At 43.9% G+C, this 24808-nt stretch overlaps 1 protein-coding gene across 2 annotated transcripts in view; it reads left to right on the top strand.

Moving 5' to 3' along the window:
* The window catches only part of LOC146008963 (cytochrome P450 2C20-like), a 111162-nt gene that overhangs the window by 76195 nt on the left and 10159 nt on the right, over positions 1–24808 (top strand). For both annotated transcript variants that reach the window (XM_083148842.1, XM_083148843.1), the window contains 3 exons: positions 7328–7469; positions 19963–20150; positions 22209–22350. In XM_083148842.1, coding sequence (XP_083004968.1) covers positions 7328–7469; positions 19963–20150; positions 22209–22350 — 472 coding nt within the window. The remainder of the gene's footprint in view (positions 1–7327; positions 7470–19962; positions 20151–22208; positions 22351–24808) is intronic.

The following is a 24808-nucleotide window of genomic DNA, read 5'->3' as shown; positions in this document are numbered from 1 at the left end:
TCATTATAAATTGTGCACCCACCATGGCACTAGTGCCAATTACACATAATGCATTCTGTAGTGCTACTTACATGCATAATGCCCCCTGTAATGTTGCTTACACATATAATGCCCTCCAAAAGTGCCCCATTACACACATAATGCTCCCAGTAGTGCCGCTTACACATATAATTACCCCTTGTAGTGCCGCATACACATAAAATGCCCCCACTAGTGCTGCTTAAACACATAATGCCCCCATGAAGTGCCACTTACCTACACATGCTAGTTTCCAGGAGTTCCATGCTCATTGTCAGGGGTAACATGCTTGTTGCCAAGGGGCATTACAAATGTGTTTATTGCCCACCTTTCCCCCTGCCAGATGCCGACTGCCCATCAGCCGAAGAGGTGTGGAGTCTCTGCAGCATTAGAAACCCTGCACACTCCAAAGATGGCCGCTGCCACAAAGGAGACAGCTGCTAGAGGTCCTCCAACACCTCTAGCATCTGTCAGTGTGATAGATGCTAGAGGTACAGGAGTACCTCTAGCATGTCTTCATGTCACACGCTGCTGCGGCGGACCACGGCGGGTACGGTACTCACCCGTCCATGCCCGCCGTCGGCTAGCGTGTATCAGTCCCCAACTCCGGAACAGCGGCGGGGAGAGGATCCTGGCGTGATGGATGCGGCAGGGGAGTCTGAGAGCGCGCACCCGCCCTGTAGTCTGCAGGCGCCAGGAAGCGGCCGCCGCCATTTTGCTTAAGGGCAAACTTGGGATTGGGCCAGGTTAGGTGTCTCCACCTGTTGTACTCTGACAGCCAATGGCAGCCGCCCTCTATGGATATAGGGAATCTGCCTAGGCTGCTCAGAGTCAGTGCAAAACATCTTCTGTGCTGTGCACTTCCTGGAAGGCTCCTGACTGTTATTGTGCCCTTGCCGTCCCAGTCTGTCTGTCAGCTAGTATTGGCAGTGACCCCATCGCTTTGGTTCCACGCCTGCCAAGCGCCATCCGCTGCCGGAGCTCCTGGGCTCTTTCCTCCTGAAATCGCCATCCGCTATCCAGTTCCCACAATCTTTCAGTTATTGGATCCATTCCTGCTCGTCACCACTTCAAGTCTTTTTCCGGAATCATCAAACTTCCTTGCTACCCTTTATCAGACTCTACAATGTGACTTTATTTCTCCCACTTTGGCACTCCAAATTTCTTCCCAAGTGCCGAGCAAGTTGCTCTTTATTATTTGCCAGCCACCGTTTCTCAAAGAAGTATTTGAGTCTTTGCTGTATGAAATCTTTCATTAAACCAGCCCGATTCAACCCCTCATCTGCTGTCTTGCCACCAGTCCCTGAACCACACACGACCAGGGCCGGCTCTACCATTAGGCAGCTTTAGGCATTTGCCTAGGGCGCCGGGATCTGGGGGGGCGCCACCAAGTCTGCAAATCAAAAAATCAAGGATGTCTTTGAGAATCCTTGTTGTACTTAATGCAGGTTGCGACTGTGGAACGTCTAAGACCTCACCTCCATACTTTTCCTTGAGTCATACTTCCCTACATTGCTGCCCCCCCTCCTTGTACTCTGTTGTGGGTGGCAAAGGGGAGGGTGCAGATGGCCTCTAGGGAAAGCAGGGTACTTGCCCACCTTCCCGATTGGGGATGAGAAGATCGCATGATTTAAAAAAATAATAATAATTTGGGGGGAGGGGGAGTAGGTTGAAGTTTTGCCTAGGGTGTTGAGAAGCCTTACACCGGCCCTGCACACGACCTCATCCAATCCATCTCCCGTGACACTTCTATGTGGTGGTGGCCGGGGCGCAGGGTCTCTGTAATGCTTTCAGAGACTCTGCGCCTCCTCAGCAGATGGGTGGTCGGCATCAGGAGGGTGGACCGGCAGGCAGTGAGTATGGTGCCACGTGCCCTGCTACTTTTCGGCGCCCAGAGTTCACGCTTTGGCCGCCCTACTCCCTTAGCCCCAGGCAGGACGCCGGCACATCCCCAAAAACCGGGACATTCCCTTGTAAAGTGGGACAGTTGGGAGGTATGGAATAGTGGCTGTTATAGTTGAAGCCTTAGCTTGCAGGAGGTTTGCAGATACTGTGCAAGGGTTAAAAGACAGCAATCTTAACAATATCTTGAAGAGCATCTAATGGTTCAAAAAGGGTTGAGATTGACTAATGTATATATAAAGAGCAGACTAGATGGGCCAAGTGGTTCTTATCTGACATCAAATTCTATGTTTTTAAGGTTTAGTAGTACAAATGATGTAGGTATACTACAAATTATTAACATAAGAAAAAGTGTATAGTTTATAATCATGCAATACTGGAAGGCAACTGTAATATCTTTCTGTATGACACTACAGCCCCAGCATTAACCACTTGAGTGGTATGCCCGTAAATGTTCCGGGCTCAGCTGCGCTGCTGCAGCGGGCTGTCCTGGTATGCAGTAGGTGGCTAGGTGTGCGCCAGTGGTGCCTTCAGTGGTGCACCACTGGCTCACCACCTCTAGGGCCCCCCATCACCCCTGTCTGTCCCCCCCCCCCATCACCTCTGCTCCAACGACTGATCGCCGGAGCTCCCCTGCCACTTCCCCAGCTGCCAGCTGCCATTCGACATTCACAGCAGTGACAAAGGCGGCAGGCTCGAGGATGTTCGGGGCGGCTCGGAGCGCTCAGCAGTTCAGGTGCCAGAGTCCTCCTGAGCCGCTGCGAACATTCCCGATCCCCGAGCAGGGGAGCTCCGGTGTACAAACACCAGAGCAGAGGTGAGGAGGGGGGCCCTTCCTACGTTCTGTGGTGGGTTTTGCTGGGGCAGGACAAACCTGCCCTGATAGGTTTGTCCTGCCCCAGCAAAATCCACCACTCAAGGGGTTAAGGTTCAAACGAATTTTGAGAACTTTCTCAAGTTGCGTCCAGAATGGAATGCAATGCAGAGAAGCTACTCTGACAATATTGTAACCCGGTACATGCATATTGTAATTTGTAACAAATGACCTTCTACCAGACATGATGCTGACACAGTTGTAGGGAAAAGCAGTCTGTTTTTTTTATTAGAACAACCATGGTAGAGAAAGCAACACTGGTCACCAACAGCTCATCTCAGGGTAGCATTACATTTTCCACATAGGAAAAAAGGATTTACTCATTTATTAAATACATTTATTTGTATTTTGATCACATTGCTATCAGGGATACAGTACAAAATAATAAATTGGCATCTGGAGTCCTTCCCGTTGACATCACCTAGTGATCCATCACCATAGCAATTAGCCCACAATAAATATAAGCAGCAAGCCACATATCTTAACCTCATGGAATATTGTTAAAAAAAATAAAAAAATAACAATTCTACCAGTATAAAGAGGAAAGCGTCATCCAAAACCTAAAGTCAATGCAAAACATTGTAGCAAAAGACACAGAGACCCTGACCAACCAGAAGGTGGACCCAAGTCGCAAAACTTCAGAGTTCAGTTTTAAATAAAGGTGCTTCCTTCTTGAATCTGGGTGACAGAATCCGTTGGTAGGGAAACTCCCTCAAGAACTGTCTGGGAGGCAGCCTAGTCTGTGGTGCAAGGATCGTTACTTAAACCTGAAAGGTCTGATGACAAATTATTGACTAAACATTCAGATACTCCTCCTTGGACAACAGACTGGAGCCCCATACTGGAACAGGCAGGCGCTGAGCTGTAACCAGAACAGGCAGAATCTGGGGGTTCTGGGATTGGGATTACAAATAGAATTTCTCACTTGGACCAACTCTCCCCCTCCCAATTTCTTCCAACTATTGGACATTGATACTGGACATCACAAGGGACACCACCACCTGCCATTCACTGTAACCTCCTGTACTAAGGACTGGAACCTTAGGATCTCTACAAAACCAGGATCAGGTTCAAAACCTCCAGCAGGTCTATGGACACCCGCTATTCCAGTTTCCACATAAATTTATGTGGGAGATTGTGATTATTCCACTCGGGAGAGTAACCCTGGGAACAAGTGAGATACCGTATATTGTCTATATTTGTGTTCAAATATTTGTGGAACCCATATCAGGCTGTATACCTTTATTTTATTCCAATCTATGCAATTGCTTTTAAGTTATTGACTTTTTTAACTAGTAAAAATAAAATATTTGTAATACCCAATTGGTCAAATATACTTATATTTATTTTCTGTGTAGCGCTCCACCACCCCTTGTGTTTTTTTCTCTATTTATGTTCTGGAGGCTGACCTCCCCACAGTGTGAGCAGCTTGCCAAACAACTCACCCAGAAGCACCTGTATATATTGCTCCACCTAGGTGGTCCAATATATAACAGAATCTGGGGGTTCGGATGGACCATCTTGGACCTTGATTGAGCTAGTTGTCGACATGATGACACTCTCAGGTGGCTAACAGGAATCCATGATTGTATCTGTGGTACTATAAACCCCACTTAGGATCCTGGCTGGAGAAACACCTCCTAAGGCTGGCAAAATGGATTTTTCTCCTGGAGCAAAAGGCTTGAATACCTATTCTGGAAGTAGAATATCCGATACCTTTTTTGAAGTCATAACTATGGATGCCTCATCAGAGGCTGGCAAAACAAATGTTCTTCTTGGGGCTGTAGACTCAGATCCCCTGTCACAGGCTGCAGAATCGGATGACATTCCTGAGGCTACTGGGACAGATGTTCCACCAGAGACTAAGGAGGATGAGATCCTTTTGGTGATGAGAGACTTGTAAATCCTCCCTTGGTTCCCAGACTTGAAACAAGGACTATGTGTAACAGGACCCTAGTTATATCATCCTTCATAATACACTTGACTGGTAGAGAGGATGGGAGTTGGCACCTCGCATTTATGCATAAGAACACTGTGACATTGATATTAGCCACAGTTCCTAGACTTGCAGTGGCCCAGTAGCTAATTAGATGACTGGCACTCCCACAATAGAAGCAGATATAGAGCTGTCTGCGATGCTGGTGTTCCGCTTTGCAGAGTAAAAAGTAGATTCTGATTGCACATAGCAACATCCCATGTGAAGTAGAAATTCCATCTTCATAAATGTCCCCCTCTGTAACAGGAGATTGTTTCATCATGGTGACTTTCAGTATTTCAGTGCTTCGAACAATCTCTGGTATCAGTAGGGTAATAGTGGACAGAACACTTTGCAACTGTTCTAACAGTATATGTAGAATCCTTAGATGTTCAGAATTCAACTGATAAGTGAACCGAAGGGTAGGTCGCGGCCCTCTGGCCACAGCAGCAATTTGGGCAAAACCATGAAGTTAGTTTACCTGGTTCTACCTTTGTCATGTGATCACACCTCTGTTCTCTGTGGTTGCAGTATAGGTGAGCAGCAGTCAGCTAATCGCAGGTGTCCTGGCGGCGCCCATGTCCAATACTGTTTGTAAACAACGCCAGGTGACATGTAACATGTGAGAAAAAGACACAGGGACATCATGCTAAACAACACCAGCGGTCACTCTGTGGCACAGCATTTCTATGGGCGCGCCCACCATTTTTGGGGGGCTCACCCATGAAATGCCAGGTGTGAACCCCCATGGCTGCTAATCAATGTGCGAGAAACCCATCAAATGAAAATCTCACCAAAGGCGTTCGCTGCAGGGGTTTGCACATGCGCAATAGTGCCTATGTGCATTCGCAGCCCCCCACTATCAGAGACGGGGATTGGGCAGGTCTGAATCGGCCCAAATGACCGTTAAGTCAACAGTAAGATGCCACAGCCATGGTAACAATACACAGTGGGATTATCGCATGCGATTTGATCTTTAGTTCAAATCAGATCGCTTCTAGATTGCACCGTGGTTTTATTTTCATGCGATGCAAGGCTAAATAGGATGTGCATGCAGGTATATTTGTAATACATCGCATGACTATTGTACTACATACTATTGTAGTGTAGTTATCTGGTGTAGTTCAAAACACACTATGTTACAGTCAGGGCCGCCATCAGGGGGTGGTACAGCTGTCCCAGGCCCGGCCTTTCTGAGAGAGAGGGAAGAGCCCGGGAAACTAATTTTGTCCATCGCACCCCCCTCCCTCCCTCCACTGTGCTGCGCAGTGGCTGAACGAAGCCCTGCTCCTGAAGCGAAGGCTTCTTCAACTCGGGACGCTGGCGGACAATTATTATGTGGCACTGGGTGGTGAGCCAATTAGAGCTTGCGTGCGGTTAGCCAATTAGAGCGTCTGTAGGTACGCAAGCTCTGATTGGCTCACCACCGGTGCCACATAGTAATTGGATGCCGGTGTCTGGAGGTGAAGAAGCCTGCGCTCTAGGAGCAGGGCTTCATTTAGCCACTGAGAAGTGCAGACAGCACAGCACAAGAGGGAACAGGGAAGTCGAATGGTAAATGAAAGTGAGGGGGGCTGAGGTCGGTGGGGGTTCTAGGGCCCAGATTAGAAAACAGTCCCAGGCCCCACAATCCCTAGTGGCAGGCCTATGTACAGTCCAAATCACATAGCACACATTGAGGGTGATTCAGTTTTGATCTGGGACAAATTAATTTACCCGCTCGGTAAGCAGCAAAAGAACACTAAAGGCCCCCATACACTAGCCGATTTTGGTCAGATTTCGGCCAGATCAGTCGGATCTGGCCGAAATCGGACCAAAATCGGCTAGTTTTGATGTCCCCTCAGATCCGATGCGCGGTCCCGTGCGCATCGGATCTGCGTCGGGTGGTCGGACCTGCTGCACGTCCGACCACCCGACTTGGGACCTAGTGGGGCGGCGCAGCGGTGGAGGGAGCAGGGGGTGCTGGGGACGCTGCGGGGGACACAGGCGGCATAGAGCCGGGCAGGGGAGCCGGGAGCTGTCAGTACTGAATAAAAAAAAAAAAGCCCATACAATGAATGGGCGGCCTGTGATTGGCTGAGCGCTCTCTCAGCCAGTCAGCAATTGGCTGAGAGAGCGCTTAGCCAATCACAGGCTGCCCATTCATTGTATAGGCTTTTTTTTCTAGCACTGACAGCTCCCGGCTCCCTCTGCCCGGCTCTATGCCGCCTGTGTCCCCCGCAGCGTCCCCAGCCGCCCCTGCTCCCATCAGCAGCCCTGCTCTGTAGCCCCCCCCCCCCCCCCCCCCCCCCGCTCCCCGGGTTTTTTACATGTGATAAATCAAGACGATTTATCACATGTAAAAAATGGCACATCAAGTGCCAATCTAATCAAGCTCCCCCGGGGAGCAGCCGGGGAAGCTCAGGGGGAAGTCGGGGGGACAAGTCGCCCTAGTGTATGGGGGCCTTTAGCGAGCAGGTCTGAGGCTCAAATCGCACCTAGAACACATCTCACCGTGTGTTGGCACCATAACTGTACAGATTGAACGTTTCTCTTATCATTGTGAATTTGGATTGCAGGAGAAAGAACTGAACAGTAATGAATTTTGTGAGGCGAATCTGGCTTCTTCCGTCTTGGAGTTGTTCACAGCGGGAACAGAGACCACAGCAAACACACTGCAGTTCAGTCTGCTGGTGATGATTAAATACCCACATATCCAAGGTGAGTCATGTTTAAGTTTATTAAATAAACAGGATGATTTCCATTAAAAAAAATATGATCTTTAATCAGAAATGATTTATTTTGCATTGCAATACATTTTTCAGCTTAAATATAAAATGTAAATTCCTAATAGCTCTATAAAGCTGATCATTGCCAACAGATGATTTTGGTGAAAATGAATCGAAATCAAAAGGTTTTCAGCCACATTTGTACAGACAGATCTGTACTATATGGGTTGTTATAATAAAGGGACCAGTGAAGGTCAACCGGCCTTAGGTCGACACATGAGAAAGGCTGACATGGCTTTAGGTCGGCAGGGTCTTTTGGTCAACACAAGAATTAGGTCGACATTGGGAAGGTCGACAGTTAAAAGGTCAACATGGGTTTTTCACTTTTTGATTTGGGTGCATGGAGGTGTACATACCATCCTGCTTTTTCCAAGTCCTTGGAAGGGGTGCAGGCACAGGTGAACCTACATCTAATGCTGCTTTCAGACCGCAACACCTGCTTTGACCCGATATTTAAAAACATTTCTAAAAACGGGTCTACCAGCTAAAACCCCTTTCACACTGCATATCTTTAAACAGTATTTCAATGCTGTTTTTGTCACCTCACAACATTGAACCCGTTTAAACCCATAGAAAATAGTGGATGAAAAAAAACGGGTCTGAAACGGGTAGGACCCTGCTTTATTACCGTTTATAGATACCAGTTCGATAGAACGGTAAATTCACTCTGCACCTTTCAGTCTGCACAAATTATCATTTTGAAACGGTTAAAAAGCTGCAAAATACCAGGTAAAAAGTGCGGTCTGAAAGGGGCATAAGAGGTACCAGCAACACAACTATAAGTTATTGTTCTGCATGTCAGCATCCACGCTAATTGAAAATACTTGCTGCATTCAAGTTTCTACTAATAACTAATCGTATAATTACTACTGGCAAGCTTTGCAGCTACTAACATCAGCACCAGGTGGCTTATTAATGACTGCACCTATTTACCATTTATTTTAACTGGGACACCAGCAATTCTTAAAGAAAATACTTGTTACTGTTGATGGAATTATTGCAGACTTGTACTGTTGTATATAATTAATATTTTCTTGTTTTTACATTTGTGTTATTATTGTGAATTTTTTTTTTAATATAGAAAGATTTGTGCTTTGACTCAATGGGCCTTATTCTGATCGGTACGGCCGGATCCGATTATGCGGCCAGGACCGTGCGTGCGAAACCCCGCCTTCCATATGGATCGCCAACTCCGTCCGTACGCGGTAAGAAGCTGGCCGAACGGACCGCACGCATATTTTTCACGGAATAAGCCTCCTCCATCTAAGGGAACCTCCCCCATCATTCGATGGTCGCAGACCATCGAATGCAGGACCGAGTGCTTCACCAGCTCCCGCAACCTCAGACCACACGGACATTTTTCTTTGAGCTAAACACCGTCAATCCTCATGGCCTAAATGAGAACAACAGCTTTGGGTCTTTCTTATAATCTATTTTCCATTTCCCCCTTTCTTTCCTTTTTCTAAATTATTGCCACTGGCATAAACTCTCGCGGTGGCTGCTCCAACTATCTTTTCCGTTGGGAAGTCCTGCGATATAGCATTAGTACTTTATGACCCCAATCTATAATCAATAATTGATATAACTCTAACAATAATTTTTTTCTCTGTATTAATCCGAATTCACTATGCACTAAGCACCCCTTGGATCCATCACTCTTGGACCCATCCTCATCCTCACACCACAGCTATTAAACTAGCTCACGCTTACACAATCGCTATCATAGCGTAGGCTTGGTTTTCCTCACCCTATTCCCCAATCATTATTATTTTTCTTCACATTCTATCACTGCTTTATATTATTACTTTTTTTCAGCACTATTTATTCACTTTATATGGTCCTTACCCAACCTCTGGATATTTATCACTGATATTACCACTTTTTGGTCACTCACTTCCGCACACCAGACATGTCAACTAGTGTCACTTCCACAAGGGAGGGTTATCTCCTCCCCTTATCACCCTTAGGTCATCACATTAGCCCCCCTCCTTTTAAAATAACGGAGATTGGAATTTTGGCACCCATAATCAACAGACAGTAGTCGACATAACAGTCACAGTGGACACGCTCTCCGGAGCATCCACTTCGTGGGTCAGACCTTTAATACTCTCTTTACTGCACACTCATCCCTATACCAACCATGCACCTTTCCCTGTGCCTTCCCATTTGTGATTAGGGTCAATGTTGTACTTATCACTCACTATCCAATCAATTATCATCGATCAACTTTGGATATATCTAAGCAGGGAGTTCATGTTCACTATTTCAACAGGTCTCTCAAAACGCCTTTTTCATAACTCAACAGGGACTCTTATATTATCATTTACCCGGATGCACTATTTCACTGTAGCGAAGTCACAAGCACAAGCATTTCAGCCAGTGACACCTTAACGCTATATACAAACCCTTGCAGCATTGCTTAATTGGAGGTCTTTTTCCTGCCTATGACTGACAGGAGAGTGAACCTATCTGGTTCCAACATCAATATGTTAAATAGACAGCGCATATGCCTCCCCTAGCACACACCTGAACCCTGAAGAAGCCGATCAAGGTGAAACGATCGTTGGTTCATTCACAGGGAGGGACGCCGACACTGTGCGCCTCCCTGTCTTTTCTCATCTCACCTGTATCAGCCGCAGCAGTAGCCGTCTATGAAGACTCGGGTGCCGTACTGCACACGGAACACCCTGAAGCCAGTGGCAGCAATCCCGGCAGCCTCTGCCAGTAACCCCGGCAGCCCCTGTCATTCGGCGGAGACTGGGTGCACGGAGCGCATACCACGCACCAGCCGCAGCAGCAGCAGATCACATCAGAGCGGCGCCGATACTAACAAGCCTGAGCCATAGCAGCAGCCCCAGCGACTTCCACTACCAGACGGATACTGAGGGCACGGAGTGCACCTGTTAGTCGGGCAGGTGCTAGATACAGCCAGGACAATACCCAGCACATGAGGTGCTAACCCAGTCACACAGCCGTAGCAATCCGAGTGGCTGAAATCCTCCCACTGTATGGCTCCGATGTCGAACTACATGCAGACCAGCATTTGATGTACTTAATACAGGTACCTGCTCTCCCGCAACCCCCTGCTCCTCTTACCTTCACTACCGATTCCCACATTCCGACCCCCTTGTTCTCCATTTCCCCCTTATCTTACTTTAATTCCCCCACCTATACTCATTCAGCTGGACTGGTGACGGTCACCCTCCACCACTGAGTACACTGGTACGCATATGGAGGACAGCAGCACACCTTGAACAGCATTACTTTCTTCTCTTTTTCGGGACCACTCATCAGGATATTACTGTTGCCACCAACCTACCCTGCACTGGACGTATCTATCCAGGGGAATACCTGATAGCAGTATCCCACTACGGGGTCTTTGCAGTAAATCCCGCCTGTGTTCCTCAAGCCCGCTCACCCGCTATACCTGTAAAGGTCCACCAACTAATGTGATGGCAACTAGCTTGGGGCGTCAGAAGGTATTATAGGAGACGGGTGACCTCTCCTTCTCTGATACAATATTCCACCCCAGGCGATAGGTATAAGAAGCAGGGCAGCAGCCGCTTGAACACTCAAGGGTAACATTGATTCCCTTTCACTGACTCCACATTAGGCAGGATTTCTCCCCCACAATACCCATAAAAGCCCACCTTATCCGGTGGTAGCTGACAATTGGAAAAGGGCCGCCTGTGAGAGGGGGAAGGGGACTTCCCAGCCTCCAACCAGACAATCCCACCATTGTCAAGGGTATATAAAGTCGGTGGGAGTACCTGTGACCTGTGGGCATAGTCAGATCTTTTATTTTTATTTTTATTTCTCTAATTCTACTTTCCCTCCCACCTCTCTAGATAACCCCCGTTGTTTGTCTCTTCTTTGTCTCCCCCTTTTCTTCAAACCCCCCCCCCCTTCTCCCCCTTTTTTCTTTCCCTATCCATTGCACAGCGGGAGTACACCTTGCCTAAAAAACTACTCATTTGTGCTGTTTACCCACAAAAGGCTCAAATAGTGACACTTTCTATACATTATTATATTACAATATATGGAAGTGTACACAGCACAACTTTACCATAGCTGCTAGCTGAAATTACATGCGCAACCTATGTAAAAATTATTTTGCATTCTGATGTACAGTATATACAAAAATGTTTGAAGCATAGTTGGTGGCTCTAAATTACACCGACTGTGATTGGTTGTGACATACAATATCCTTACAAGTGGGATGATTATTTGGTATTCTGTACCGTATTAATATTTGTGTAAATTACATATTATTTTTTCTTTTATATATTTTCACCTTTTTGGACATATTTGGTATTTTGCATCGTGATAATATTCATGTAAAGTATATTTTTCTCATTTATTTCACTCTCTTTGGCCAAAATTTTGATGTAAGGCATCCTTGAGCCTACATCTCCTCTAGTTCAGAATAGATACTAGCAACACTCACAGGTAGTTACATTTGGTAACAGGACTCTGCTCCTCTGGATACATTGTGTTGATATAGTTGCGTTAGACAGACCTAAACATATCACCCATGATAGCAGACTCTGTAGTTGATACACACTGAGAGCTGTTTGGAATCTTATTTGTCTACTTAGCTCTCTTCTACCTATAGTGTGGTGTGCTACTGAACAAGGAGAATCTATGCCCGCCGGGCATTTACAATTCGGTGTGACTCTATATATGTTTCATGTTTGTGTGTCAATGTAATATCTTTGTCTCTGTCTAGTACAAATTTTAATAAGAAACCTAATAAAAGCTAAATTTTAAGTTTACCATATTCTGGGGGGGATTCATCCACCCCACTCTCCTATGTGTTACTAGTAACTATACCTACCCAATACCACTGTCCCCCCGTGGAAAATTTTCTTTGAGAGGTGGTGAAAAAATCCATACCTCGGCTAGTTTGTGTTGTTTTACACCATACACTGTCATTCATAAATTCTTACGAAAGTTTTAACTGATTACAGTTTTGTAATCACTAACAAAGAGTGCCCCAAAAAAGAGAGAGTCTTTCCTCTTCCCTGTTCGCATTTCTAAAAACGGGTCTACCAGCTAAAACCCCTTTCACACTGCATATCTTTAAACAGTATTTCAATGCTGTTTTTGTCACCTCACAACATTGAACCCGTTTAAACCCATAGAAAATAGTGGATGAAAAAAAACGGGTCTGAAACGGGTAGGACCCTGCTTTATTACCGTTTATAGATACCAGTTCGATAGAACGGTAAATTCACTCTGCACCTTTCAGTCTGCACAAATTATCATTTTGAAACGGTTAAAAAGCTGCAAAATACCAGGTAAAAAGTGCGGTCTGAAAGGGGCATAAGAGGTACCAGCAACACAACTATAAGTTATTGTTCTGCATGTCAGCATCCACGCTAATTGAAAATACTTGCTGCATTCAAGTTTCTACTAATAACTAATCGTATAATTACTACTGGCAAGCTTTGCAGCTACTAACATCAGCACCAGGTGGCTTATTAATGACTGCACCTATTTACCATTTATTTTAACTGGGACACCAGCAATTCTTAAAGAAAATACTTGTTACTGTTGATGGAATTATTGCAGACTTGTACTGTTGTATATAATTAATATTTTCTTGTTTTTACATTTGTGTTATTATTGTGAATTTTTTTTTTAATATAGAAAGATTTGTGCTTTGACTCAATGGGCCTTATTCTGATCGGTACGGCCGGATCCGATTATGCGTCCAGGACCGTGCGTGCAAAACCCCGCCTTCCATATGGATCGCCAACTCCGTCCGTACGCGGTAAGAAGCTGGCCGAACGGACCGCACGCGTATTTTTCACGGAATAAGCCTCCTCCATCTAAGGGAACCTCCCCCATCATTCGATGGTCGCAGACCATCGAATGCAGGACCGAGTGCTCCACCAGCTCCCGCAACCTCGGACCACACGGACATTTTTCAGTGCAAAAGCAGGGATCTGGGCGGCCAGCTGACATCCGGCGATGTCATATGTCCGCCCCCTACATGTGCGTCACGGCCGCATTACCATGCGTACGCCCAGCGTTTTCATGGGAACGCCCAAATAGCCCTTTACGCCCCTCTCCACCCCCTGTTCAGAGTGTTCACATATCATGCAGGATTTGGCCGTACGCACATGCGCAGACACAAAACATCGGCGGGCCGAACGCACGCGGATATACCCGCACCGACCAGAATAAGGGCCAATGTGTCTTGCATATTAATGAGCAGTGTGAGAATTATATACAAACTAAGTCCACCAGCGCAGTGTATCCTGTTTGTTTTTGTTTGTCCAGATCAAAATTAATTCATCTATTCAGCGAACATAAAAGAAGGTTAAACTTGGAAAAAACATAGGGCCTAATTCAGACCTGTTTGCTAGGCTGCATATACTCACACACTAGCGGACAGTTCACCACTGCCCCACTAAGCACCCACTGCCAGCCGCACCACCCGCATCCCCTTGCTAGCATGCGAATAATAAGTCAGTCTGAAATCAGTTTTATTAACGATGAAGATGGCCAAAAAGGGGGCGGGTACTGACATCATGTGATGTCATCTGCCCACCCAGAGCAGGCATCGCCTGTGTTCCCTCTGTCCACTCTCTTCCCTCCCCTGCCCTTGTGAATGCCTCGGCGACTGTGATACTTACCGACTGCATTCGCACAAGGGGTCTGTAAATAAAAATAAGCATTTCAAAAAGAAAATTTTAACTCAACACAATCTCCATTAATAATAAAATAATTAACATTAGAACACACATACACAGCTCGTTGGTAATGTAGAGTTCAAATTATTTGCAAAAAAATACACTTTATAGTTGTCAGCGTATATTCGCCGCTAATCGCCGCAAACCTGCGTGCAAATGCAACGAATATAGCAGACACTTATCAGGCACAAAACAGAGTATTATCTACAACAGACAAGGATATAATGAAACCCCTATCAGTGAAGGAATGCGACACCAATACTTGCTTTCTAATGCTGTAGTTCGAACCAGCAGCACAGCTTTTACTTAGGAAAAAGCAACATACAGTCAAGTACAAAAAAAAATCTTAGCCACAAACAATATACATACATTATATGCAAGCGCTTCCAGGCCTGGGCCTCAGTCAGTCTTAGCAAGACGACCTCAGAGGAAGGTGTGTCTGACATAGACAAGGAGTGCTCTTTTATACAATAGTTCAAAAGGTAAAACAATAGGGAATGTATGCTCTTCTTCCATTGGTCCGGGGGTGGGACATATCCAGTACACTGGGGATCATTGGTCGTCTCTCATGGTGGGCGATGCCTGAGTCTTGAGATGTGATTACAGTTGTTTACTTCTGGGTTCTCCGCCCCAAGACTAGTCAAACCCACCACATTATCATACATGGATCTGATATTGTTACAGGTTGAGTATCCCTTATCCAAAATGCTCGGGACCAGGAGAATTTTGGATAACGGATTATTCCGTATTTCGGAATATTTTAATATTTCAATGATGTATTTTGAAGTATCTTGCATTTATGCTGTATAAACACATAAAATACACACAAATATATTTTATTACCACATAAAATACACACAAATATATTTTATTTGTTCAAAAAACAAGGTTTCAAAACATGAAACAAAATTTGTGTACTATCTCAGATATTGAATTTGAATGCCAAGCAATCATTGTCTTGTACATATATAGTGCCAGTTACATATCATGTCCCCAGTGATGCTGTTACAAATGTCCCCAGTGATTTTTTAGCAAAAAAACATTTTTTTTTTCACTTTCTGGAATGTCTGGTTTTCGGAATAATTCGGATAAGGGATATTCGGATACGGGATACTCGACCGGTAATAACTTGTTGTTGCAATATGTGACAATATCCTCACAACCACCAGATTACTGCTTATAAATTAACCTCTTCCCGACATATGACGTACATGTACGTCATATGACGGTTGCGGGGGAATCAAGCCAGCTCACGGAGTGAGCTGGCTTGAAAGAGAGCAGGTAATGGCTGTATATTACAGCCAGGTACCTGCTCTCACGGCCACGAGCGGCGAGTTCGCCGATCGTGGCCGTTTAACCCTTTAAGCACCGCGGGCAAAGCGCCCGCAGTGCTTAAATAGCTGATCGGAGGGGGGGCGCCCCCCTCCGGCGCCGATCGGGGCCCCCCGCGGCGAGATCGGAGGGTGCCGATCTGTTGCCATGGCAGCCAGGGGTCTAATGTAGACCCCTGTGCTGGCCATGTCAGCATTCCTATTACATCCTGCCTGAGGCAGGATGTAATAGGAAGTGCTGAAAATCACTATGTTCAGCCATAGAGCTCTATGGCTGAACCTAGTACAGGCGATCGTGCCCCCTAGTGGTCAAGTACACTAGGGGGCCTTGTAGTAAAAGTAAAAAAAAAAAAAAGTTAAAAAAAAATATTAAAAGTTCAAATCACCCCCCTTTCCCCATTTCACAAATAAAAATAAATAAAAAATAAAAAAAATAAACATATTTGGTATCGCCGCGTTCCTAAAAGTCCGATCTATTAAAATATAACATTAGTTATCCCGCACGGTTAAAGGCGTAAACGGAAAAAAATTCCCAACTCCAAAACTACGTTTTTTGGTCGCATCGCCTACCCAAAAAAATGTAAATAAAAGAGATCAGAAAGTCGCACATATCCCATAATTGTATTAATTAAAACGTACACTTCAGCCCGCAAAAAATGAGCCCTCACCCAGGTCCGTAGGTGGAAAAATAAAAAAGTTATAAGCCGCAGAACATGGCGACGCGACGCAAATTAGAAAAACCGTAAAATTTTCTATTTTTTTTTTTAGTGGTAAAACGTAACGAAAACTATATAAGTTTGGTATCACCGGAATCGTAACGACCCATAGAATAAAGATAACCCATCATTTTAAATGAACTATGAACTCCAAAAAAACCGTAACCAGCGCAAAATTGTGGAATTGCGTTTTTTTTCCTTTTTACCCCACATTGAATTATTTCCTGATTCCCCAGAATATTATACGGTATAGTAAATGGTACCATTAAAAAGTACAACTTGTCCCGCAAAAAAAAGCCCTCATGTGTCTATATAGCCGGAAAATTAAAAAAGTTACGCTTATTTGAACGCGAGGAGGAAAAAAAAAAGAAAAGTTAACAAAAAACGCCCCGTCGGGAAAGGGTTAATAAACATTTTGATCCCAAGAATGATGTTCTAATGCTATCCCAATCCCTCCCAGCATGTCCAGCTGGATAACTTGCTCCATATGTATTAGAAGTGTATGAGAGTCGCTGACCAGATGGGTGAAGTCAGTCTGTATTTTATACATTTGAAATATCACTATTAATACATATTCTCAATGTCTTATATCAATGTCCTATATCAATGTACATTTGGATGTCAGCTTTTCAAATCACTCAAAGGTCTAGGCAGACCTTTGTTTGTTTGATTACACAATCAGGCATTTGCCTATTCTTGGATTTTGGTATAGTGTATTGTATTCTTAATTGTTCTGCCCTATAGTGTATACAATGACCGACCAAAATCTATGGACCTATCTATTAATCAATTATAGAACAATGGGGTTCAAAGTGGTATTTACCTTTCCAATAGATAGGTCTATTTACCATGAATTACAAAGCCTTGCATAAACAAGACCGTCTGATACATTCAAGACACTGTTTATACTTGAATTCTTAAAGTATCACCTTCATTGTGTGTGGGAGTGATTTTATTATTGTGTGCCAACAACATAACCTGCCATGAAAGAATGTATGGACTGTGTGTGCCTTATGCAGTATATAGATCAAATATAATACATGTGGCTATAATATTTTCGACTTCCATAGTAACCAAGCTCCTGACAGCATCAATCCCTCCAATGTTTAATATTCATATACAGACTTGAAGCGTCAAGTGTGACCAATATTTATGGGGTAACGGATCCAGGTTTTTTTGTTTGTTAATAATGTCTGTAGCCTCCTTGACATAATATGCTGTATTTTGAACTATGGGTTGTAAACAAAAGTCACACTTTTTGGCAGGGGGGAGCAAAATTTATAGTTACGCCACTGACCAGGTATCGTTACTGTAAACAATTCCACTTATTGCAAATAAATTACACAAGACTTGGTATAAATTCGGAGTTAGGGTACAAAGTCCTTCACCGTATGTATTAAGTCCCTAATGGACAAAAAGGGGAAACATAGTATATCACAAGTACACAGTATTCAATTCTTAACAAATACCCAATGAAACAGGGGAAACACAAAATGCCAGTACCACCCAGCTTAAATGCAACTACAAACAATACAAAAGCTACAGTTACCATCTCTCTCACACGCAGGCGCCCCTCCCCCGGACCAGGGCACTGTATTCAAAAGTCCTGAGCACAGTGGAATAGAATAGAAATAGAATGTCCTGAGTCCATGTGCAGCATTAAATAGGGTATAGACAATGGGATACAATAAAGTTCTTCATTTGTCAAGAGGTCAGGTTTTGCTTCTTCTTATTGGTACAGTAAAGATGCACAGCTGGTTCTTTGTTCAAGGCTTCGTCATCATCTAGGGGTTCCTGCTGTGCATCTGGTTTCAACTGGATTTTCCTGCAGGGAGCCCTTCCTCGTGGCAATGTATAGGTTAGAAGATATAATGTCCATAACTTCTGAATAGTAAATGCTGCACATTTCAAACAAACACCGGAGATCTGCGTGTGAGAGGCTGATCACATCGATACAAAAATGTCCAGGGGAGATTGTGTATTAACATTAATATTATGTGTAGCGAAACCATATAACTATATTTTATTATTTGTTTTTGTGGAGTATGGGTCTATGTGTATTAGTTTGGCTGTCCTTTGAGTTCGCACAATATTCCTACTTGCTTCTATATGCTATTTGCGTTAATATGCAAACTAAAATGGCGGGCATAATATGCTAGTGCGGCATGGATGCAATACGACTTCGACAATACCTCCATGTAAAGGTAATGTGGAGGATCCAGTCCAGGATTTGGAGCAGCAGCAAGAAAACTGATGTGTTTAGGGTTCAGCTGATTAGCAGCAACTGTGCTTTCCTGATATAAGTGTTTACATGGCAGGAGGTCATCCTGATGGTGTAATAGCAACCCAGGGATGTGGGCTATGGCAGGGACCACTGGAACATACTGAGGAGTTTTTACTATGCTTTGATATCTGCATGCTGCAATGCTGTAATCATACTTGCCTGTGTTGTTTACCTGCTACAAAATAAAGACCATGAGTATATCTTACCCAGAGTATATGATTCTTTGCCACTATATATATATGTGTGTGGATTCAGTATGAAATCCTGGCAGTCGGGATCCCGGCGGTCAAAATCCCGACGCCGGAATCCCGACCGCCGAAATCCCGACAAGTGGGGGACGTGGATCGCCCCCCCTTGCGGGCTCGCTGCGCTCGCCACGCAGCAGGCCCGGTGCCTCGCTACGCTCGGCACGCTAATTTATTCTCCCTCCAGGGGTGTCGTGGACACCCACGGAGGGAGAAAGGGAGAAAGTGTCGGGATTTCGGCGGTCGGGATTTCGGCGGTCGGGATTCCGGCGTCAGGATTCTGAACGCCGGGATCCCGACCGCCGGAATTTTAACTTCATCCCGTGTGTGTATATGTGTATGTATGTATGTATGTGTATATATATATATATATATATATATTTATATAGCTACGGTTCTCATATAGAGACGCAGGCACTCACCACCTTATCAAAGAAAGTGCTTCTTGATAAAAATAAATAGTTTTTTTTGCAACAATGTTTTTCAAGTATATTTCCAATTTCACCAAAACTCCGACGTTTCGGTCCTAGAGAAGATGGACCTTTATCAAGGAGCGTTTTAGGTGAATGAGAATAGTTCAAAGTAAGCTTCAGGAACAACACGTGTAAACCAGCTAGGTGCAGTGGAAGAGACACGTGTCTCTTCCACTGCACCTAGCTGGTTTACACGTGTTGTGCCCCACGGCACACGTCTGTGAATAAAACCATGGCAACGGATATACAATGTAACAGATCTAACAATATTATAATGTATCAAATATAGTACAATAGATCTACAATATCACAGAAACCATATAGAATGCACAATATTACCGGTAACTCTGTTGTATAGATCAAAACATAGAGAGTGAAAATTTGCTATTGTGTTGTATCCAGCCGAAAATCTATTAGGCTTGAAATGTTGCTGAAAACTGTGATGCAGTGTGTTTTATTTCATTAACTGAGTGCCGCACCTCTGGGAGACGTGTATTACTATTTGTAGAGGCATTGGGACCATTACTAGTTTTATGCGGAGTGCCAGCCCTTGACGATATATATATATATATATATATATATATATATATTAGCTATAGTGTCAACAGTTGTCAGTTTCTTTAAGAGACTGGATATAGATATATAAAATTATGATTATTATTGTAATCTTGACAGAAAAAATACAAACGGAGATAGATACAGTCATTGGAACAGACAGACTACCTGGAATTTCTGATCGCATCCACATGCCATACACAAATGCTGTGACCCATGAGATCTTGCGGTATTTAGACCTTGTCCCAATGGCTCTCCCTCATTTGATGACTGAGGACACATCCTTCAGAGGGTATACAATCCCCAAGGTGAGAGATTTTATCTACCAACCTCATTCTTTGTGTAATTACATATCATACTTATGTAGTACTTAGGTGGTGTCGATCATTTTCCAATACTGGTTCTTTTACACAACTAAGAATACACCTTAATGATCAAACCCCACCTTTTCTGTTCTAATGTAATTCCATTAAAATTCTTTATAGCACCTCTATATCTTATTTATGGATACTTGTAACAAGATGTGCCTTCCAGCTGCAAGTAAAACTGAATATGTGTAATACAATTACTATGGAATCATTGTAATCTATGGAAGATCTTTTTGAGATTGATGGAAACACTCTTAAAACAAAGAGTTGTAGAATATCTCAAAACCAGCAATTTACAGGATCCAAAACAGCATGGGTTTACTGGGGGAATGTAGATGTAGCTTATCTAGACTTTAGTAAAGCTTTTGACACTGTCCCACATCGCAGACTGTTAAATAAACTTGAAAGCTTGGGATTGAATTCTAAGATAGTTGAATGGATAAGAGCGTGGTTGCAGGACAGAAAACAGAGAGTTGTAGTAAACGGAGTACAGTCAAAGGAGGGAAAGGTTACAAGTGGAGTACCCCAGGGATCTGTACTTGGACCGGTGCTTTTTAATATCTTTATTGGTGATATTGCAAATGGAATTGAGGGTAAAATGTGCCTTTTTGCAGATGACACAAAGGTATGCAACAGGGTAGACACACCAGGAGGGGTAAAACAAAGATTGAGGATCTAGGTAGATTAGAGAAATGGTCAAGAGAATGGCAACTACAGTTTAATGCCAAAAAATGCAAAATCATGCACTTGGGTCTCAGAAATCCAAAGACTGAATATAGTATAAATGGCACTATAATGGAAACTACTGAGGAAGAGAGGGATCTAGGTGTCACTATTTCAGGGGACTTAAAAGCAGGTAGGCAATGTAACAAAGCAATGAAGAAGACAAGTCAGATGCTTGGTTGCATAGGGAGAGGTATCAGCAGTAGAAAGAAAGAAGTAATAATGCCACTGTATAGGTCATTGGTACGACCTCACCTAGAGTACTGTGTTCAGTTCTGGAGGCCATATCTCCAGAAGGATATAAATACATTAGAGACTGTACAAAGAAGAGCAACTAAAATGGTGCATGGCCTACATCACAAAACGTACCAGGAAAGACTAAAAGATCTTAATATGTATACTTTAGAGCAGAGAAGGGAAAGGGGGGACATGATAGTAACTTTCAAATATTTCAAGGGTTTTAACAAGGTACAGGTGGGAGACATTCTTCACAGGAAGAGGAGCAACAGAACACGAGGACATGCACTGAAACTAGAGGGAGGAAGATTCAGGGGAAATGTGAGGAAGAATTACTTCACAGAAAGAGTAGTGGATAAGTGGAATAGCCTCCCATCAGAGGTGGTAGACGCAAATACAGTAGTACAATTTAAACATGCTTGGGATAAGCATATTGATATCCTTACAAAAAAAATAAGGATCAAATATGGTTTGAGGTAACATGTTTAAAAAAAGGGGCAGACTATATGGGCCAAGTGGTTCTTATTTGCCGTCAAATTCTATGTTTCTATGAGATAGCAAATATTCTACTGCAGGAAACAGAGCTACATGATCGAAACTTTGTATTGATCTGTAATCTAGTAGTTAAGCCTCACATCCAGTAGATGATCCACACCACGGCTGCCATAGTAAATGATGTCGGCCACCGGCAGACAAATTGAGCATACACTCTGAACGATATTGGTAAATGTTATTGTTCAGTGACGTCACCGGGACCTGCTGAACCAGCAAGTCATTGGTTTCATTGTTAAAATCAACCTGCATGTTCAGTCGAAGGGGGTCGTTAAGGCTCCCATGCATTGTTAATGATATTGAGTGTGCACACTACACATTTTTTTTTTAATCACTCATGAGGACCCTTCTTAATTTTTAGTAGTTTTTGTAGCAATATGCCAGTATTTGCAACTGTCGGAAATATCAGCACATATTGAATACCCCCCTTAGTCTAGAATATTGGTAAAATCTACAATTAAAATGTCTCTTTTCATATTCCAACAGGGTACCACTGTAATTCCCCTACTTAGCTCCGTACTTGCAGACTCAGATCACTGGAAGACCCCATATGACTTTAATCCAGAACACTTTCTGGATCAGGATGGAATGTTCTGCTCAAACGAAGCTTTGATGCCTTTCTCAGCAGGTACAACACTGATAAATGGACTATTTTATGTTAAAACTAATCTGTTATGTGCCCCAATTCAGCTTCTGAATTATAAACCTTGAGTCAGGGGCACATCAAGAAAGGAGGATGCCCATGTGCAGTCTTCTTCCAGGCCCCCTCCTCTGTAGCCAGCAGAGCAAAAGACTCTGGGCACTAGGGTCACTAGTAGATCCTAGTGCTGCCCCAGAGTCTAGCGCACATGTGCAGGTCTCCAGGAAAATGGCACAATTTTTCTCAGTGAGTTTTTTTTCTTTATTGTACATGTGAAAAATGCCAGGAAAATGGCTGCACCATTTTACTGGTGTTTTCTGCAGCATTGATGCTACCAACACAAGATGACAATTATTGAAAAAATAACTGCAGGGTGGACCTGGGCCCTGGGAGAATGTGTGCAATGCACACACTACACTCACAATAGATACACATATAAACATAGGTGCTGAAAAGTGTTTACAGAAATGATCCATGTATTGCAAACCGCAATGACAAAACTTAGGGGGTTATTCTGGTTGATTCACAAGGCTGCGAATTCGCAGCCTTGCGAGTCCAACAAACCCCGCCCGGCGAACGACCACCCCCCGCCGCCCACTCAAAGTGCGGCTTCGCCCGAACAGCTGCGAATGGATGTTTTACATAAACGTCCATTCGCATGGCTCGGGTAACCGCCCACATCTTTCGATGGTCACCGACCATCGAATGATGTTTAGCGTGCACGCATATAAAAGTGACTTTTTAGTTACTTACATTTGCGTGCACGCTGGCGTGGATATGGGCGGGCAGCTGACATCCGGTGATGTCAGCTACCCGCCCCCACACCTGCGTCACTGCCTCATTACCATGAGAACGCCCAGCGTTCTTATGGGAATGCCCATGGAACGCTGGGCGTTCCCATATGGTAATGATGCAACCCGGCGGCCCCCTGCCCATCTCCGCCATGGGTGCGTGCACCCGGCGAACCGAAAGGTCGCCGTGGGTGCACGCACTATATGCCTGCACATGCGCAGATACCCGTCTGCGCATGTGCAGATGCGCCACATCGGTACTGCGTGCATTCGCCTTCCCCAGTTGAAGTAGGACACACCAGAGAGAGACGATAATCCCAGCCCAAGTGCAAAGGAGAATTCACCACACCTTCTCTTGGGATTCTGTTGGATATTATACCACTGGGGAAGACAATTAGTCTTCAATTATTTTTAATGGTCTCATGCACTTAGGTGACCAAAGCACCTTAAAAAAATCTTTTTTTCTACGTGTTAATTAATAAACACACACTCAGAACGATGTATATTGTATTCCCCTGATGAAGTCTTGCTAGACGAAACGCGTCGGGAGTATTTAACCTGTTTCCTGTGAACTTCTAAGAAACAATAAAACAATATCTGGAGAAAAACAGCAGTTTCATTGATTGTCAATTTGGATAAACACCATTTATGGACTTGAAACTAACACAATTTAGGCGCCATACCACAATTGTGTGTTTAGATTGTTGTATTTGTCCCCTAACCCTCTAGGGACACTGTGGTAAGGCTGCCAATAGTCTAATTCTTTCTGTATCTAGCGCGATTGGATTATTGGTCTGTGTATATATATATATATATACATACATACAGCAGTCCAGGTGGCGGCACTCTCCAATATATCCCCGAGGGGACTTGGATGGCACCCGCACCTGATCACTGGTTGAGGATGTGCTGCTCCTCCATGCTGGTTTATATATATATATATAAATATATATATATATATATATATATATGTATATGTATGTATGTATATATATATATATATATATATATATATATATATATATAATATGTGGTTAAAGTTATCTCCTTTTCTTTTAAATAAGCGTGGATAGGTTAGTATTGAAACCTAATCTAATGAACTAACTTTACAATGCTTCTGTTAACAGTTCAGTCCTTTCATATTTGATTTCCTATTAAGGGTAATTAAATTGTAACATCAGAAACTTGTTTCCAGTCCAGTAGCTAGGATGTTTTGATAACAGTCAGTAGTTACTTTTCTTTCAAATTCATTTGGATTTATTTATTATTTATTTATTTACAGTTTTTTATATAGTGCAGCATATTCCGTTGCGCTTCACAATTGGAAACATCAGTGATTAAACAAACTGGGTAGATACAAACCAACATGGAGGTAGGAGGGCCCTGCTTGCAAGCTTACAATCTATAGGGATAATAGGAGGGATACATAAGGATAGAATTCCATAGCATGGCAGTCCCATCAGATTACAGGACAGTCCTGATGGGATGCAATTAGATATGAATGCTACCGGAGGTGGTGTGGGGGTCCTGAATATGATAGGCTTGTCTGAAGAGGTGAGTTTTCAGGGAACGCTTGAAAGTTTGGAGGGTAGAGGAGAATCTTAATGTGCGTGGAAGGGCATTCCATAAGGTGGGTGCTGCCCGACAAAAATCCT

Source organism: Crinia signifera, chromosome 6, assembly GCF_055691185.1.
Source record: "Crinia signifera chromosome 6, ASM5569118v1, whole genome shotgun sequence".
In the NCBI taxonomy this organism is placed as follows: domain Eukaryota; kingdom Metazoa; phylum Chordata; class Amphibia; order Anura; family Myobatrachidae; genus Crinia; species Crinia signifera.
Note: the sequence above shows the minus strand (reverse complement) of the source record. Positions and strands in the feature narration are given on the sequence as shown.